This window comes from Monodelphis domestica, chromosome 4, assembly GCF_027887165.1.
Source record: "Monodelphis domestica isolate mMonDom1 chromosome 4, mMonDom1.pri, whole genome shotgun sequence".
Lineage (NCBI taxonomy): Eukaryota > Metazoa > Chordata > Mammalia > Didelphimorphia > Didelphidae > Monodelphis > Monodelphis domestica.
In genome coordinates, this window is record NC_077230.1 from 353,097,866 (window position 1) to 353,118,324 (window position 20,459).

General features: G+C 36.2%; 2 protein-coding genes across 2 annotated transcripts; one reads left to right on the top strand and one right to left on the bottom strand.

The window, feature by feature from the left end:
- Nucleotides 1–1,120: 1,120 nt before the first annotated feature.
- LOC100619842 (olfactory receptor 51G2-like) lies at nucleotides 1,121–2,077 on the top strand. Its single transcript, XM_016422593.2, has one exon. The coding sequence runs from the start codon at nucleotides 1,121–1,123 to the stop codon at nucleotides 2,075–2,077; it is 957 nt and encodes a 318-aa protein (XP_016278079.2).
- Nucleotides 2,078–8,890: 6,813 nt separating this feature from the next.
- Nucleotides 8,891–9,832, bottom strand: LOC100021334 (olfactory receptor 51L1-like). The gene has a single exon (XM_001373481.4). The coding sequence runs from the start codon at nucleotides 9,830–9,832 to the stop codon at nucleotides 8,891–8,893; it is 942 nt and encodes a 313-aa protein (XP_001373518.4).
- Nucleotides 9,833–20,459: the final 10,627 nt, after the last annotated feature.

Here is a 20,459-nt window from a genome sequence, read left to right on the forward strand (position 1 = left end):
TAGGACTTCTTTGAGGATTCTTGAGAGGTAGAGTGACATGTTCACACATTGGCTTTAGGAAAATTATTTTTTCAGCTTTATCCAAGATAGATGGAAAATGATCCATGTATAACCCAGTGAAATTGCTCATCAGGTCAGGGAGGGGGGAGAGAAAAGGGGAGGGAAAGAATATGGATCAAGTAACCATGGAAAAACTTCTAAATTAATTAATTATTTTTAAAAGAAATATTGAGGTCAATTAGGGGGCTGTTATAATCAAGATTAATCTATAGGTTATTATTAATAATATCAACAATCAATGATTAATAAATAATAATTGTTATGCATCTTAAACAGTTTATTCACAATTACATTGATATATGTAGCAGATGAAGAAACATAATTAGAAATTCTAACTCAAAGACCAATGGGCTCTTTGTTTTCCCATGTTGCCTCTCTCGGGAAGATTGAGATATTTCCCAAAGTTCTAATAATAACTACAGGGAGGTAAACTAAAGGATCCCTCAATGGATCCAAATGTCCTTGTGGCAAGGAGGTAATGCATTTTTTCTTTAGGCTTATGAAAACTGACTTGATATGCCACAGGTTAGGGAGTTAGTTCATCTGATGAGCAACAAGAACTTGATTAATGAGATTAGGTGATGTCACTCCTATAGTCTCAAAACTCCAATGTCATGAAAAATATTTTTTTTTCTTCCTTATATGGTGTTATACCAACTATGTGCCAGGCACTGTGCAATGTACTGGGTATACAAAGATGTAGATGAAACTACCCCTAAAGATTTTACATTCTGATTGAAAGGAGACTTAAACATGTTTTCCAATTTTATTATTCCATGAGGGAAGGAGGTGGTCTAGTAGATAAAACACTAGGACTGATGTTAGGAAGACCTGAGTTCAAATCTGGACTCTGAACCTAAAATATTTATTAGCTCTATAATCCTGAGGAAGTGGGTTATTAATAAATATTTATTTCATTGAATAAAATATTTGACTTAGTCATCAGTCTTTCTCAAGGTTGAACATTATAGCATCAAAGTTCCTTTGCTTGTGAATCAAGGACATTCCATCTTTTTTTTCCAGGGGAGAAAAGTTCAGAATTTAGTGACACACAGTGGACATGATGTCTGTACCCAATTCAACAGAGAACACATTCTCTACCTTCCTAGTGACAGGAATCCCTGGTCTAGAGGCCATGTATATGTGGCTCTCTATTCCCTTTAGTGCTATGTTTCTAGTGACCGTGGCAGGCAATATCACCATCATGTTGGTTATCTGGACTGAGAGAAGCCTCCATGTCCCCATGTACTTTTTTCTGGCAATGTTGGCAGCCTCAGACCTAGGTCTCTCTCTCTCTACATTCCCCACTATGCTAAGGATCTTCTGGCTGAAGGTCCAGGAGATGAGCCTCCCCGCCTGTTTCATTCAGATGTTCTTCATCCATACCTTCCAGGATTTTGAATCAGCTGTGATTTTGGCTATGGCCTTTGATCGTGTTGTGGCCATTTCCAAACCCTTGCACTATGCTTCCATCCTTACCAGTGGGGTAATCACCAAGATTGCTCTGGCCATTTTGATACGAACAGTGGCAGTACAAGTTCCCCTTCCCATCTTGCTGAGGAGGTTACGCTTCTGTCGTTCTAACGTGCTCTCCCACTCCTACTGCCTACATCCAGACATCATCAAGCTCTCCTGCTCAAATACCAGGATAAACAGCATCTTTGGCTTATTTGTTGTTCTATCCACCATGGGCCTTGACTTCCTTCTCATTCTCTTCTCCTATATCCTGATTCTAAAGACTGTGCTGAGCATTGCATCCCATGGGGGACGTCTCAAGGCCCTCAACACCTGCATCTCCCATCTTTGTGCTGTGGTCCTTTTCTTTACTCCCATGATCTGCCTGTCAATGCTGCATAGGTTTGGACCAAAGCTTCCTTCCCATATTTATGTGCTCATAGCTAACATGCACTTCCTCATTCCCCCTGTGATGAACCCCATTGTTTATGTAGTGAAGACCAAACAAATCCGGGATACAATCATTAAAGTATTTCATAGAAAGGGACCAGAGGAATCCTAAGTAACATTTATAAAGTTCCCTTATAAGGAAGAAAGGTTTTTTTTAATGCCAAGATTATCTGATCATTGAACCATTGGTCTAAAAAGATGAGAAATATTAAGTTCAGGAAAGTTAAATTACTTAAATGAAGTCACACAGAGAATAAGCACCAGAGGTGGAAATAGAATCTTTTGACTACATATCCTTTGTTCTTGTCTATTTTCCCAGTGGTTGAGAAATTCAATTAAATGTCCCCTAGTATTCCATCAAACTCTTAGAACCTCAAATTCAATGATGAAAAGAATCAGATGACCATTTTCTCAGCTTTAGGTTGCATGTGTTTAGATTATCTTTATCTTTCTTGCTCTGTCTTGGTTCCCTCACCACCACAAATCCATGCAGAGTTATAGGATAATAAAAAACTTCAGGGGATATTAGCAAGAAGACTCATATATCCATTAGGGAATTGAATTTGTTGCCTTTTGAGATCAATTTCAGCTGTAGTGTTATATGATAATAATTCTATGATCATAAGTCAATTGCATAGTTATATGATTTGAATTATCTTAGACCAAAACAGACTGCATCTAGCTTGAGTAGAGACATGCAGAGCGAATGAAAGATTCTGGGGAAAATATATTGTACAATAGCAAAATATTTGCTTCTAATATGGTTACTAGGACTCAAAAAAAGCAGTAGATATTTTCAGGATGTGATCAAGTACAATGGAATGTATGCTAAATTTAGAGTCAGCAGACGGAAAGTATAATCCTGAATCTTTTAGGTTTATTTAGTTTCTCTGAGCCTCATATGGTCCCTTTCATCCCCAAATGTATGATCCTCTGGATATTTTCATAACATAACTAGTAATAGAAAATCTCCAGAACTACTCTAGAAAAAGAGCCAATGAGAAAAAATAACAGCTATATAGCTGTATGTGCTCAGCCAGTTCACAACGTAGCCAATCTACGTTAAAGTAATTTGTGGTTATTGTATTAATCTAACTCAGGTGAACTATATCACTTTTAATTCATTCATGATCTATTTGTTGGTAACTTGACTTTATTTTCTGCTATTAATATAAAAACTCCCTCATAAAGAAGCAGGTGTCTTGGTGTCCCACCTATCAGTTCTTTATTTAAAGATCTTTGAAGTCACTGCCTTTGGTTTTTGGTCTTGTTAATTTTCTCCTGATAGTATTACTACTACTTACTACTACTTTTGTCATGTTTAAATTTATATACATATATCCCTCCTACTAATGACACTTGGGCACAACCAATTATTTCTGTTGAACTGAGTCCCTTTTGAATCAATACCTCTCCTATCAGGCAAACACATTGAAAATACAATCCTATCTCATTCTTAAATTCATGCTTCACTTGCATTCTCACAATTACATATCCTTTTTACAATAAGTGTCTACATACGAATATTTAATATTACAGAAATATATGCCTTCATCATTTCTTATCTCCTTTTTGAGGCTTCCTCTGTCCAAACAATCACAAGATTTGGTTGATTTTTTCCTCCAAAACATACCCACAAAAATTCCTTTCTCTCCACTCAGAAGACCCTAACTCAGATCCTCATTACCTCTTACATAGATTGCATCAGTATATGCATATTTAGTTTTTCTCCCTACTTTCAGTATTTCCCCTTCCCAATCAACCTTCTATGTAGCTGTCAAGATAATCTTTAGAAAACTGAGAAATGACCATTGCTCTCTTGCTCAAGAATTTTCAGTGGTTCACTATTGCCTTTGACACAAATTATAAAATTCTTAGTTTAGCATTTAAAGACTTTGACAACTGGCCTCCAATTTACCTTGCTAGAAAAATATACCACTCCATTTGATAAATTCTACTTTTACTGCCAAACTAGTCTTTTTGCTGTTTCCTGAGCTAAACAGTCTACTTCTTATTTCTGGACCTATGGACAATCTATCATTCTTCTTGCCTAAAATGTGCTCTCTTGTCACTTCTACTCTTAAATTAGCTATTAACATTTTATTTCTGATCCTTCAAATTGTTACTACATAATCCCTGCTCAAACTATCTTGTATTTACTATCTATGTCAACAATGTAACTCCCAGTATAATAGAAGGTCCTTGAAGTATCATGATTTGTCAATGCCACCTCTGTATTTCCAGCAACTACCATAAATCCCTGCACACAGATGGTGCTTAATAAATGCCTTTATGAAATATTGAAATGAACTGAATTCTGATTTTTCCTTCCAAACATATCTCTGAGGAAATCATAAAGGAAGCACACTAGAAAGGGTTTATTTTTATCTTTTCTCATGAAGATTTTATAGATGTCACCATCTAATCACTATTCCAATTATTTCCAAATTATTCATTATTGTGTAATGGAAGACTAGACAACTAGGGCTCAATCTTTACAAATATCCATGATGTGCTTACCTTAATACAATTCCTTATATTGACTTCTATGTGCAAACTCATTTCTGGCTCAGAAGATAATCAAAATGGTTTTTGTTTTTATTGTATTGTAAGTGAACCAGTCATCAAATATCTATGTATGTTCAAAAAGTCCTTGGGATGGATTTAAAAAAAATATTTCCTTCATTTTGAAGTTGAGGAAAGTGAGACAGACATTGTACCTTCCAAAAATCACAGGGCTAATAACTGTCTGAGGCCAGATACAAACTCAGATCATCCTGATTTAAGGTTCAAAGTTCTATCCATTGTTCTGTCTAGTTGCCTATATATCAATTAAATTATGCTTCTGTGGAGATTAAATTCATGAGTCATGGTCATGCCCTGGAATGTCTCCTTCATCCCCTGGGTACTGTCTCTTCTTGGTGGTAAATCAGAGAACCTCTCCTGTCTTCCTTCTATTTTCAATTTTCAGTGTGATGTCTTTGGGTCAAGAATATACACTTTTTTTTTTTTGCCCTCCATCTCATGCAACCAGAGAAAGTTTGACTTCAAGAATGATAATGACAAAATGTACTTAGCACAGTGCCTGACACACAATAAGGGCTTAAATATTTATTGATTGATTGTTTCATAGATATGCATCAGATGAAGGAAATAAAACTGAGAATGTTGGAACATGTGCTGAAGACAATGAGGTTGGGAACAAGCCATGCAGTGAGGCAGGGCAGTGGGACTCCCTTCAGCCTAACTCCCATAAAGCATCATCCCTTAGGTGGATCCAAATCAGCACTGTCTTATGAACTTTGAGAATATTCTCCTGTCCACCCAGTGGATGTAATATGAAGCGCCAATCTCAAAAGACTGGGGCAGGGTGACTGGAAGGAAATGGAAAGATACTTTCCTGGAGAACATTCAGAACTACATGTCTCTATAGACCTGAGGGCAGATCTTAACTTGCCTTCCTAATAAGGGTATGGCAGAATTACATCCAGGAATTTATTCACTTAGGTCAAAAACCTTTTTTGAGAGGAAAGGATGCTAAAATCAGTCTTAACATGATGAAGTCACATAAGGAGATGGTGTAGTCAGATTCCAGATAATTTTACTTTTACTTCTACACAGGTTTGGGAAGAAATTCTGGCCATAGAAGAGTGATGCATTGGTATCTAGTCATGGTTTAGATGAATAGGATAACAAGAATGGCAATCACCATGAGAAAAAACAACAACAAAACTCCACTTTCTTTGATGTCTGAATTCTGGGGGGGGAAAAGCCACAATTCACTTCTGCTCATGTGGTTTCTTCACCAGGGCTCTATGCAGCAGTTAGTCCCATGAATGTGTGTCAAGACAACCCTTGAAATTTTGAATTTTGTTCCCTGTTGGACCCTTGGTCACTTTCTTTATAATTGGCATGTATTTTTTAAAGCTATATCATAGTAGATTAATATGTTGAAGTAATATTTTTTCAGATTATATTTTGGTTCAAAATTCAATGATTATTTTCTGACATGGTCTGATTCATGTTCTCTATATCCCTCTCACCCCTTCCCCTTCCTCAAGATAGCAGATAATATGATATATGATATACATATGTAATTATACAACACATTTTCATGTTCATCATGTTGTTAAAACAGATAATTTTGCTTCACTAGGCTTCTATGTAGCAGCTAGTCCATGAAACCTCTGAATGCTTTGCAAGACAACCCCTGAAATGGCAGCTTTTGCCCCCTCATTTCCCCCACTGGGTCCTTGGACAGAAAAAATTCATAGAGGAAATGAAGAGTGGCAGACTTCATCAGTTCTTTTGATAGCAATGGATTGCCTTTTTTGGCATGAATCCCTTGGCACTTTCCTGGATCCTTGCATTTCTGATGGTACTTAGATTATTATACTTTATTACTGTTACTGTTATTACTGTTACTGTGTATAATGTTTCCTTGGTTCTGCTCATTTCACTTTATATTACTTCATATTAGTTTTTCTAGGTTTTTTGTTATCATCTACTTTGTCATTTCCTGAGGCACCACCATATATAACAACTTATTAAGTCATTCCCCTATTGATGGGCATCTCTTCAGTTTCCTATGCTGCCACAAAAAGCTACTATAATTATTTTTTGTGTGCAAGTAGATCCTTTCCCACTATCTTTGATCTCTTTGTGATACAGACTTAGTGGCGATATTGCTGGGTGAAAGGGAGGATTTTATGGCCTTTTGAATACGGTTCTAAATTGGTCTCCAGAATTTTTTGATCAATTCATACCTCCACCAATAGTGTATTAGTTTCCCAATTTTTCCATATTCCCTTCAATATTGAAGCTATATCACTTCTTCCAATACCTCATTACTCAATGGACTTGTCCAAGGTTTTACTTTGTTTTATTTTGACAGCTGATCCATCTCTCTTTTCAGAATATCAGAAATATATGTGAATTTTTCTTTGTATAAGTGAACCTAGGCAGAGAGGTCATTCTTTTATTTATTGCAAGTTCACTCTCCATTTGATGATATTCCTTTCTTTTTTTTTAATTGTTATCTTCAGTCTTTGAATCAATACTATATATTGGTTCCAAGGCAGAAGATAGAAAGGGCTAGGCAATGGGGGTTAAATGACTTGCCCAAGGTCACACAGCTAGGAAGTGTCTGAGGCCAGATTTGAACCTAGGACCTCCCATCTCTAGGCCTGGCTCTCAATCCACTGAGCTACCCAGTTAACCCCTGATACTCCTTTCTTAAGAGATATTAGTATTAAGAGAAAATGTCTTTGATTTAGTCACAGATTACATGGGTTCAAATGCTCACTCTGAGCATTGTTACCTGTGTTATTATGAATATGACATAACTCTTCATCTGCAACATGAGATATTAAGACTAGATACTTTACAGTTCATTCCATTCCTGGATATAGGAAAATATAGTTTATAGAAATAAAATATTCATGTTCATGTTACAAAGTAGTGGCTTTATCAGGAATATGGCCACTCAAAATTTCAGTGTATACATTAAAAGGTAAAAAAAAAGTTTCCTTTTTCTTCTTTATGATTTTTGTAAATAATTCAACTATATTTGATCCTTCACTCTAAGATTAAGATAATCCAGGATGGTTCACAGAATAACCTGACCATGAGGAGTTAGGGCTTACTGAGCTGAAATGATAGAAATAAATTTGTTAAAGAAGCAGCATGTCAACAATAAAATGTATATTTAGTGAAATGGAATCATGTAGCAAGAATTATGGAGGGATAGTACAGTGAATCACATTGACAAAAAGTTTGGGAAGCACAGGTAGATCTAGGTAAAATTTTCTCTTGGACAAGATCTAAATAGGGTTTCGTGTGTGTGTGTGTGTGTGTGTGTGTGTGTGTGTGTGTGTGTGTGTTATGGATGCTTTTGGCAGTTTGGTGAAACATATAGAACCTTTCTAAGAATAATGTTTTAAATCCATAAGACAACCAAGATTACAAAGGAAACTAAATTTAATTGAAATAATGTCCCAGAAATATTTTTTACACAAAACAAACTGATTCAAGACTAAGAAACTTAGATGATTACAAGACAGTAAGGGAGAAACTGGAATCAATCACAAGTATCATGATAATATGAATCAAAGAGAGCTGCCAGTGGTGTTAAAAACAACTGAAGGGAACTGAAGTTGATAGTAGAGACACAGAAACCTAATGTTTGTAGACAAATGTATGAGTCTCAGTGAAAATAAAAGTATTATACTGAGCAAAGTTTCTTCACATATAATATATATATATGTACATATGTATATATGCCACACAATAAAATGATTCATGAAATCATTGAGGAAGATTTTAATTTGCATTTGCGTTTGGAATAAACAGGGATTCTGCAGTTATGGTATTACTTTTTTTCAGAATATGTTCTTATGTCAAATTTAAAAATTTCAGAAATTGACATGGAAGAAAATTAGTCTTTCATAAGTATTGCGGTCTCATTTATGGTGAGTTTTAAAATGTGCTTGAGATCTTCTCCAAAAAGGATTGATCTTTTGGAATTTTATTTCAAAAACTCCACAGAAGCATTTATTTCCTAAAAAGTACTGTTGTTTTAATGATCTGTTCACTATCTATGGGTCAAAGCTATTAGAGAATCTGCATACTTTTAGATGATTAATATAGTAATCACTGAACTAGGAAAACATTAACATCATGGTCAAATGATCAATAGATTTCTCAAATTAGAATTATGTAAAATTCATGGAATCCAATATTAAGGCTTACCCTTTGTCAACACAAAAAATCATGAAAATAGTAATGATATCATTATTACTTCCAGTGTTTTCCCTGTATTCTAAGTTACTATTTTAGTGAATCAGACACTGATTAGCTTTTAGCAATTACTATTAGCTTACACTTCTCTCCCTCTCCTCTGAGCAACTGTTGCTTTCTTTTCCTCTTATTTTGGCTGAAAGAGCCTAATGATGTGGGTTCGAATTTCATGGTTCTTTGTGCAGTAGACAATGGGGTTGAGAACAGGAGGGATTAGCAAGTACACATAACCCATAATGATGTGAATCACAGGAGGGACATACTTTCCAAAGCGGTGGATGATGGAAACCCCCAGCATGGGGATATAGACCAGCAAGACTGCACAGATGTGAGAGACACAAGTGTTGAGGGCCTTGAGCTGTTCCTTTTGAGAGGCAATGCTCAACACTATGATAAGAATCTTCAGGTAGGATAGGAGTATGAGCAGAGAGTCCATACCAAAGGTGGAGATGATGATAATGAGGCCAGTGATGCTACTTATCCGATGGTCAGAACAGGAGAGCTTAATGATATCTGGGTGAAGGCAATAGGAATGGGAAAGGACATTGGTCTTACAAAATTTCATTTGCTTGATAAGCCATGGTCCTGGGAAGATTACTGAGACAGCCCGAACCAGGAGCCCTAAACCAATTTTCATGATGACAGAATTGGTCAGGATAGCTGTATACCGGAGAGGGTTGGAGATAGCCACATAGCGATCAAAAGCCATGGAGAGTAGAATGCCTGATTCCATGAGGGAGAAGACATGGATGAAGAACATCTGGACAAGGCAGGCATCAACGTTGATTTCACGGGCATTAAACCAGAAGAGCTTGAATAAGGTGGGCAGAGTGGTGATACAGATGCCCAGGTCACTAGCTGCTAACATGGAAAGGAAGAGGAACATGGGCTGGTGTAGCGTCTCTTCCTCCCAGATCACAACCAAGATGGTGCCATTTCCCAGAATGGCAATCAAGTAGAGAAAGCAGAATACTATAGAGATCTGTGGATGAAATGCTTCCAGGCCAGGAAAGCCAGTAAGAAGAAAGGGTCTGAAGTGACTGTTGTTGAATGAGGCCATTATAGTCATTTGTGAGATGCTAGTGCCTTGTTCTCCAAGTTTCCAGTTCCTACACTGAATGGCCAGAATTATTCTACTTTATTATCCTAATCTCTGCTAAACAATCTTTTCTTGGCATCTGTATGAGGCTCCATGATGGTCACTTTATAGATATGCCCATTCCTATCCCGTCAGCTGAATTGTGGGACAAGCCTACTGGCAAACACAGGTGTGTGAATAATAAGAGGTGAAGACAACTAAGAAAATCAAATTTCATTTTCCTACTGCAGTGTGTAATATATGTAGCCTCTAAATCTCAAACCTGACCAGATCAAGCCCTCAATCAATCTACAAACACCACAGCCTATTGTATACAAGGTATTGTGTGAGTCAGAGAAAACCAATACAAAAATGCAGACCTCAAAGAGCTTGCCAAACCTTGGGGAAGATACTGTGCTCATAGGTGAATACAAGATATATAACAACACAGTGAGGATGAGGGATACTTCTAACAAGTAGAGAAATCATAAAAATCTCATAAATAAATGGAATTTGACATAGGCATTGAAGGGAGCTAGTGATTCTAAAATATTCAGAGGAGAACATTCCAGATTTATGAGATAACCTCTGTACAGTCATTAAGGTGGGAGATGAAATGTTGTATTTAGGGACCAGCACACAGACCAATTTGCCTCTGTCAAAGAGTTCATGAGGATGAGTAATATTCAATCATCCTGGAAATAATCTAAGGTAAGATGGTCAAAAGCTTAAAATGAAAATAAGAGTAATTTGTTTAATACCTGAATTCAATTTTGCAATTATTGAAATCTTTGACCAAAAGCAATATGCTTTCCAACCTTGTTAATGTTCTTAAAATTATTTTTATATCTCTCCTGTCCTGAATTCATTCACTTATTATGTATCCTAGGTAAATATATCCACTCTTTCCCAAGGTATTAGTCTTGAAGAATTACTAGAAATTACTCTAGAAAGGGAGAGACTCCCAATAAGACAAAGAATGTTTGCCTTCTTTAGAAAAATTAAGCACTTCTTATAACCTTGTAAATAGACATCTTTGATTCTTTGGGTCTTTCAAAATAATTTTTTCTTAAGTATGTAAGCCCATGAGGAGAAAGATAAATTCGTATTCTGCTTAGTATATTGTATTGGAGTTTACTTATATTCCCTGTGAAGAAGCTCTGTGACCACCTATAATCATCTTTGTGAATATTAAAAATAAATAATAATCAAATTCTCATTTTAGATGACTCCAGAAACCTGTGTTTAGTAGTTTAGCAATACATAAGCACAGGATTCATAGAGGATGATGGGTATTCTCCTGCAACAGCAATAAACTAGCCTGTTATGTAAAGATTGAGCCAGAGAATAGCCACCAAAAGGAGTTGATAAGAAAAAGATTCATATTGTCTAAAGAGCTATGGCAAATATTCCCCTCTATAACTTGAAGGCCTTCTCCAGTGCTGATCTAGGGGGCTCATCCTGGGCCAAGACCTTACCATTTATTGCTCTGTCCTAGATACTCCTAAAGCATGAAGTTTAGCTTCACAGCCCCTTCCTACTTAATTACTAGACTCTGACAATCTTGTTTTATGAAACCTTCAGGCACCCCTGGATCACCCTAGATATCATTAATAGGTTTTTCCTAGACTGAAAAATAAACCTTCAAGTACCCAGTGATCTCACCCAAGGTAGGATTTGTAGATATAATTTAATTTTAAGTAGTCTTTTGTCCTAGAAGTTTCTTCCATTTTATCTAGGCCACTCACAAGTAGTTCAGTCTCTGGAAGGAATCCTCCTTCCCTAGCCTTCAGTAAGCCAATCAGTTGTCCTTCTTTTCCTATAATCCCTTAAGGGTATATAAAAGCCCATGTTCTTTAGTTCAGTGAAAATTCCCATTATGGAGATTTCTATTCCTGGTACATTTTCCTGGAGACAGTGTCCCCAGAGTCCCAGAGCTTGTCTCTGTGTAGTGTTGTGTATTATAGACTGTATATGGGGCCATAAGAATTCTGTCTCCCTTGTCTTGATTAACAAACTTGTTCTTTTGTACCTGCTTTGATGGTTCTGTGTTTTTCCAGGCTAACAAACATCATTAGTATAATTAACAAATTTACATTATTAATATATTTCCTTTCATTTTACCTCTTTACTTTATCCATCCTTCTATCTTATAACACAGAGGTTTGGTTTGGTATTTGGGTTTATTTATTTGTTTTGCATTATATTCCTTTGTAATCTTATTATTTAGCAGACTTCTAGGAAAAATAAACAAGTATAAATACTTAGTAAATATTTCTTGACTGACTGATGTTGAATGAGTAACTGTTTCAGATTTAAAGGAGTGAGGCACTTCTAGCCTTGACATGAATATTAATCCTGACCCTCCTCCCACACACACACACATTTCTCATTGCTAGAAATAACTAAGCACCCTATATGTTTCTCCCAACCCAATTTGTCTTTTATCTTTATTTTTCAATTTTAGTCCAAATGCAAACCCAGGCTGAATAATTTAGAAGAATAGAAACATAATCAGGGTTAGAGACTGATTTAATATAATTTTAAGTTCTGGGCCTACATTTAGTATTGGACAAAGATAACAAAAAAGAAAGGAGTAAGGAGAAAGTTCTTACCTGTCCACTCATTAGTCCTGGAATGTATCTTTGGAGTTTGTCAACTGACTTAGAGAAGAGTGTCAGAAGATTCCTTAATTCTAGACAAGCAAATAGTTAATTCACCCTCCAGTGATCAAACAAGTACTTATACTCTGAGTCTTACTAGCCAAAAGTATTTACTGATTCCCTACTAATTTCCCAGGGACAGCTAATACAGTCTTTGACTTCAGCTTTCTCATCTCATCATATTGCATGTATTAGTAATATATCTGATATCAAGAAATAAATGACTTGAACTCAGGCCTTCTTGAATCAAAGTCCACATTCTAAACCTGACATTATCCTGAAAGAGACTAGTTGGTCATAGTAATAGTAACGATGGAGATGATTATATCAGTAGTAATTGAAATAATGAAAAAAAAGATTATTCAACTTATATTTGTAGTGATGATGAAAAGAGGAGGAGGAGGAGGAGGAGGAGGAGGTGGAGGAGGAGGAGGAGGAGGAGGAGGAGGAGGAGGAGGAGGAGGAGGAGGACGAGGTGGAGGAGGAGGAGGAGGAGGAGGAGGAGGAGGAGGAGGTGGAGGAGGAGGAGGAGGAGGAGGAGGAGGAGGAGGAGGAGGAGGAGAAGGAGAAGAAGAAGAAGAATATTATTTTATTAAATTTTATATACATTTTAAAAAGCTAACTGGACATAAAAATTAATATACTATTTTTGTTCCTCTTTTATACTGAAATAATTATTCACCAAATTTTAATTAATGATTAAAAATAATGCAATTTAGTTCTAGATCTCCCACTTACTAGATTGTAAGGCTTCAGGCAAGCTTCTGGACCTAGCTGAGCATTTCCTCTTCATTAGAATGAATATTTAATTTTTGAATCTATTCTCGACTTGCTTTGGAATGTTGGATAAGTGGTTTCTCTGTCCTCCGTTTAACCATTGTAAATAAGATGTCTTCTTCCTTCTCCCACCAGAACTGAAGACCAAATTGCTGGAACCATGAACCCTGATTGATGAGCTTTCACCTAATTTTACCCTTACCCAAGTCTACCACACCATTTACCAGTAATTTTTAAGTCTGGATTATTATACTTTTACTTCCTCTCACCCCTTCAAAATGCATGTTGTTTTCCTATTAGGATTTATGCTTCTTGAGAGTAGGAACCATCTTGTTTATTTATATTTGCAACCTCAATGATTAGCAGCATCTGCCACATAAAAATGTAATAAATATTGATTTATTTTTTAATTTGATATTTCTAAAAATAAAATAAATTATATTTCCTTGAAATAAATATAAGGTGTTAGAGGCAATGTGTCATACTAAGAATTCTGGATTTGGAATGAGATGACTTAGATCAAATTTTGACTTTGTTACCTTCTCTACTATTTATATGGTCTTGAGTTATTTGACCTCTATGAACTTCAATCTCCTCATCTATAAAGTAAGATTGACTTCCAAGATATATTCCAGCTACTTCTATACACTCAGATTACCAACATCTTCACACTAAGAAAAGTTAGAGTATATTTTCAAGGTATAAATATGTTTAATTTTAAACATTAGGATTCTTAACTATTACAGTAAGGATTCCAGTTGTCTGTACCTTATGTAAACTTTGTCTGAATACATAATCTGGAGATAGGTTCTATCTCCTTGTGAGACATACTTACCTGTAGAATCAAGTATGAAACATTCTAAAAGTTGCTAGATATCAGAAGACATCTTTCTAAGGATCAATTCCCAATCTTCAATAGCCATGTTTTCCAGAAACTATTACCAGAGAAAAAGACTTTATATCCTCATTTGGTTTCCATCATCTGGAGGCAGGGGAAAAGGTAGTACCTTATTAGAGCATTCCTAGTCCCTCAGGTATGATTGCTGTGTCTATGTGATAACCTCATGTGTCTATTGAGACAACCATAGCTCTTTGCTAGAAAATACCCAGAAACAAAACAACCTAAGAATTGTGGTCATGTAATCCATATTTCCATGACATTTGGAGTATAATCTATAAATATACAGTAAAATTTACCAAAAATTGCTCTTTGATCTAATAATTCATTTGTAGCCATATACAATAAAACATTGTTGAAATCAATAATAATTATTTCTTTAAAGACATTCAAAGTGGTATTCATTAGTGGAAAACCCTTAAGGATACAATTAGAGGGAAATATGTTAGTAAATTATGTTACATTAAGGTAATAGAATGCCACAATGTAAAAATTGCCAAGTATGAGGACCAGAAGAAAATATGTTAGGGCATTTATGAAAGAGTGCTGATTTCAAAAATCTGAACTAGAAAAAAATGGAATATTTTAACATTGACTATTTAATAGAGGAAAAACAATTGGAAATGAATCACAATAGACATGTAGAGTAAATGAATTATGATATTTTGGTCATAAGTAGTTAAAAAGATTTCATTATCATGATATTTGATGTTGAAATTATTTTTATGGCAGTGTAAAGGAAATCAAGAACTGTGGGTTCTTAGCCCGGGTATACCACTATCCCAGGTCCTTAATCAAGTCATTCCATGGTGCTTCAGTTTTCTTTACCATAACATAAAAGTTGAAAGTAAGAGGTGCTTAGTAAATGCTTAAATGGTTTATCAAATTCTTTTTCTAAATTCTTTTTACTCTCTTCAAATAGTCCTATATTTGCTTTGATTCTTGGACTGCCCTCCCCATCCATGCCTTGGCATTCAATACCTCCTGAATGACTAGAATTAACTTGTGCAAGGGCTACCTCAGAAGAGAAAGATAATGTGATATATATGAATTGCAAGTCTAGAAAACTCATCTTTAAAAATATTGTGTAATATGTCAATGATGACCATGCATTTAAAGTTTACTTATTGTCAAAGTTATGAAAAACTTCAGAAAGCAATACCTATATGCTATTTAGCACAAGTATTTAGTCCCACATATGTGGAAATTCCTTCTAAAAACTGACAGTTACTCCATCAGAGCCCCTGAAAAACCCATGCCCCTTAAATAGAAACACGTTACAGTTTAAAATATTTACCTGGTAATCACAACATCTGGGTTCTGTTTCTAGTACAATATAAATTTGAGGCATTGGGACTGTTTTCATATTTGATTTTGCTCACACACAAATCATTAGTTGTCAGAAATGAGATTTAAACAAAGTCTCCGTACTCCAAGGACAACTCTGTTCTCTAGCCTAGTTTGCCTATTTTAGGCATATAATATATGCTAAATAAATGCTTGTTGAATTTGTTTCCACCTCTTCTAATGACTTGCTATTTCATTGATTTGAATTCAGTAGCTTCTAAGGTCTCTTTCCATTTTAAAAGTCTATAATTAATTGCATATCTACTCTAAGCTGTCAGATTCTTGTCCCAGAAACATCTGGCAGAGTTGGTCTCAAAATGATATATATTTATCAAGGTTCTTCCTTTTGAAAATTGGAATCTGACATGTTTCTCCTAGGGCTCTCAGTTCCTCAGCAGGTATTCATTTTAACTAGAGAATTAAACTTGGAATAGTTTCAATTTAATGAGGAAGAGGTAATATTCAAACTTTTTGCCAATACAATTGGAAAAAGAAATTTTCTTTTGGGGAAACTTTGCTTTTTCTTTCTTAGAATTTCAGCTCTTCACTCAACTACTTAGTAAAAAAAAGAAGTACAATATTCCATGTGGCACATTTTCTCAGTCACTATTGTTTTTACGAGTGTTATTTTTACAGCACTATTGCTTCTAGTGCTCTTCAGTTCTTCCCTTCCTTTGATCTAAATCTCTCAAGATGCCATGCACAATAAATTGCATCAAGAGGCAATGAAAAAATGATCACTTTAAAATCAAAGTATTTAGGAATGAATACCTGTCCTGGTTCCTCTGGCAACTCTTTTAATCTTTCTGGGTATCAGTTTCATCACCCATGTAATGAGGAAGTGGCAATAAATGATCTCTGAGATCCCATCCAATTCTAACTTCAGTCTGTGACTGACCTCATTTGCCTTGACTTCTTTTCCTCATTTTCTTTGCATTGACTTCTGATTACTTCATGGATGGTCCATCTTTCTTGTATTGTATTCCAAGGCACTATTTTTCATGGATTCGGCAGTTTTTTAGTTTCTAGTTTTCCTAAAACTATAATTTAAAAGTGCTTTCAGTCTTCTCTTGCTTCATCCTCATTAAATATACTTGGAAAAATGAGAATCTCAGAGAAGTGCAATAACCTATCTGAGATGGAATAATGAATGTGAAATGTAGACAAATTTTGAAATCTATTTCTTATTTGTTATTCCAGTGATTTTTTTTTCTTTGCACAATATTCACATGGAGAGAAGGAGTAAAAATGTCCATGTTCAAGGGTATGAGCCCTTGCATTTTTGTGTTTGCATAAGCAAAGATGGAAGGGTGACTAGGATCAGGATATAAAAAACTCGTGACTAGGATCAGTATATAAAAACTTATGACTTGTAGAGACCTTATGGATTTGAGTGAATGAATTCGAGTTCTTTTTTTTTTAATCCCTTACCTTCCGTCTTGGAGTCAATACTGTGTATTGGCTCCAAGGCAGAAGAGAGGTAAGGGCTAGGCAATGGGGGTCAAGTGACTTGCCCATGGTCACACAGCTGGGAAGTGTCTGAGGCCAGATTTGAACCTAGGACCTCCCGTCTCTAGGACTGACTCTCAATCCACTGAGCCACCCAGTGCCCCCTGAATTTGAGTTCTTAAGAAACTATAGAGGGAACTGACAATTTAGATTTGGATTTTGAAGAGAGAGAGTTAGGCCCCTATAATCAATTCTAAGAAATCAGTCATGTTCAGATTGTTCTAGATAATATCTGAAGCTATTTCCAATTCTTATATTTAAGATTTTTATTTTATTATTCTTCAATTCTAGGAATGGAGGAAATTTGGTTTGGAGAGCATACCTGATTAATGTCTTCAAATACATTGGGGATTGTCATGTGGAAAAGAGTTTTTTTTTTTTTTTTGTAATGAATTAGAATCAACTAACTGCCTTCTGGGCAGTCCTAGAGCAGAGTGTCAGCTGTGTTTGGTAGATGTGGAATTAGGGGAAGTGAAAAAAGAAAAAAGGTCTTTAAATGAAAAAGACAAGGGCCTTAGGGGGTTGGTCTTCTGGGAGTTGTTGGTGGTTGGTCTTCTGGGAGTTGTTGTGGTTGTTCTTCTGGGAGTTTGAAAGAGATATACTTGGAGTGGAGCCTATTGAAGTAGAGGCTGATAAAAGAAAAACTGACAACATGGTGACTGTAAAGGCTGACTTCCTTCCTTGCCCTTTCTGGAGGCATAAGCCTCCAGGAAAGGCCCATCATCCTGAGACTCCTTTCCCCTGGCTGGGGCCTTAGAATTGCTACCTAACTCAGAGGAAGCTGGAGTGCTCTCTCTCTCTCTCTCTCTCTCTCTCTCTCTCTCTCTCTCTCTCTCTCTCTCTCTCTCTCTCTCTCTCTCTCTCTCTACTTTTCTCTCTTCCTTAATGTTCCCTCTATTTTAAAAACAAACTACCATAAATTCCATTTTACTTTAGTAATTCTTTTTTGGGATTTAGAAATTAAATCCCTAGCAACCAATTAAATGTTCAATTCAACCACAAAATTAACAATCTGGCTGACCACATCACTTGTGAAAAAATACCCCCAATCTTCTGAACTTTCCTAAACTTTTTCTTTACTGTTGTGACTATCCCTAAGTCAGCTTTTAATAGCTTATTTTGATCAGCTGTAGAGGTAAGTTCAATTATTTTTCTCCTTAAATTAAATAGAACACAGATGTTTTAATCTTAGCAACAGGGCCCAAAGGTCCTAGCTGGGGGAGCTGTTTCTAAATCTCCCTTGCCTTAGGGAACAAACAACCCAATTAGCCGATGCTCACTGACCATACTAGCTGGCTGGGTTGCTCTTAACTAGCAGTGAGGGAAACCTGGAGAAAGGAGCCCTGCTGGAGAGACTGATTGTATTAAAGTTTTAGCTTTGTCTTGCTCTGCACTTTCACCCAGATGAGTTAATAGGAATAAAACTTAAAAAGCCACACCCAAACACCTAGCCAAAAGAAAGAAAATAAAATTTACAATAAAATAAGATCCTAAGCAATAGCTACTGCCAAAAGGCAAAATTATAGGCAACTTAATGATTGACTTTAGGAATATGTGGTTAGAGCCAGTACACAACTTACTTAACAACTGGCTTTTCAGCATCATAACCAAATTTGGAACTGTATTGTTCCTTGTCTCTTTGAAATGGCTCATCCCAGAGAATTTATGGCAATTGTTAAGCTCTGCACTGCTCCTAGTTGCAATTTTAATTGTTGGAGCTGTAATGTTGTATCTATTTTTCTCTAAGAGAGACCTGGAAAATACCATAAATAAGAGAGAGAACCAAATAGGAGAAATGTCAGTCTCCCCTTGGAAAACATATTTCCCATCCAAACCAACCAATTATTCCTTCTACTATTCAACAATATGCAGAACAAAATATTCAGCTTGAGGTTATAGAGGAAAGTTAGGGGGAACTCATGGCTTCCAAAAAAAGCATTAAAAGGAACTCAATAACATCCCAGATTAGAAATCATTTTTCTCTCCACACTTTATCATTATCAGAATCTCTGTCCCACCCTGCTCTACATAATTTTGCTCCTAGTTCTCAAATCTCCCCCTCCCATACCCAACTTCCCTCCTCCCCTTACTACCCAACCCACTCCTCCCCCACCCATGCTGACTGCCCCACCCTTTCTACCCTAAACCCCCCTGCCAATTTCTCATGCCTCACTCCCTATGCCCTGACCCCTCCCCCCACTCATACTGACTGACCCACCCCCTCTATATTAACCCCCCCACCCCGCCTCACCCATGCCCATGCTCATGCCTCCTGCCCTGCCCCCTCTGCATCCTCTCCCCAGCCCCTGCCCTTTCTTCCTTTGCCCCTCCTTCCCACCCTGCCCTAACCTCTTTTCTTACCTACCCCATTGGAAACAGATCAAGAAGCCTAGAGACAAAAAACACGAGAAAATTCAGATAGAAGTGTATTCCCTTTAAGGGAAATTCCAACTTTCAATAAAAATGGGAACTGGATATCTATAAGACAACACATACCTTTCAGTCCTGAGGACTTAAATAAATTCAAGGGAGACTTTCCCTCATTTGAGGAAGAGCCAATATTAATTATAAAGAGATTGGAGAATATATTCAAAACTTTTTAGCCCACTTGGATAGATGTCAAAATTTTATTAGAAAAATTTCTGACAGAGAAAAAAATAAAGTCATCTCTTTGTCTATTCAGAAGCAAGGTAGGGGAGCAAATTATTGGCCAACTGAAAATTCACATTGGAACCACAATGTTGAACCAGATTATACAAAATTAAACTAGGTCAGGGAAGCATTACTGACAGCCATGAAAGTGTGCTCTGATAGACCATACTAATGGTCTAAATTCGAAAGCACCAAACAAAAAATAGATGAGACTCCCTCCCAGTTTATGGAAGGACTTATTGATATGGGGAACATATATATGAACTTTGATCTATCCCAAAAAAAGAGACATTAGACAAATACAGAGACAATTCATTAAGAATTGTTGTTCAGTGGTAAAAGACTACTTTAAAACTAGTTGCCCGAACCGGGACTCTATGGACCTCGAAGAATTGAGGAGAGTAGCAGTCTACATTTATAAGGGCCATACAAAAAGACGTGAGGAAAACAGTAAATCAGTGGAAGACTTACAGAAAATAAAATGAAATGTTAAAAAGAAAACTGAAAAATCAGGGGGAGACCATACCCCTTGTAGGAATTCACAGATAAATCAATAACATGACTTTACTGTGGAAAAAGAGGCCATGTAATGATGGTCTGTAAGAACTGGCTACTGTAATAAAAGAAATAATAACTTTAGAAATAATAACAATAGAAATGACCATAATAATGATCATAGAAATCACAACTTTAGGAGTGATAGAAGTAACTATAATAACTACAGGAATTGTAATGCAAATCAGAATAATGACAATGCTCAAACTGAGACAAA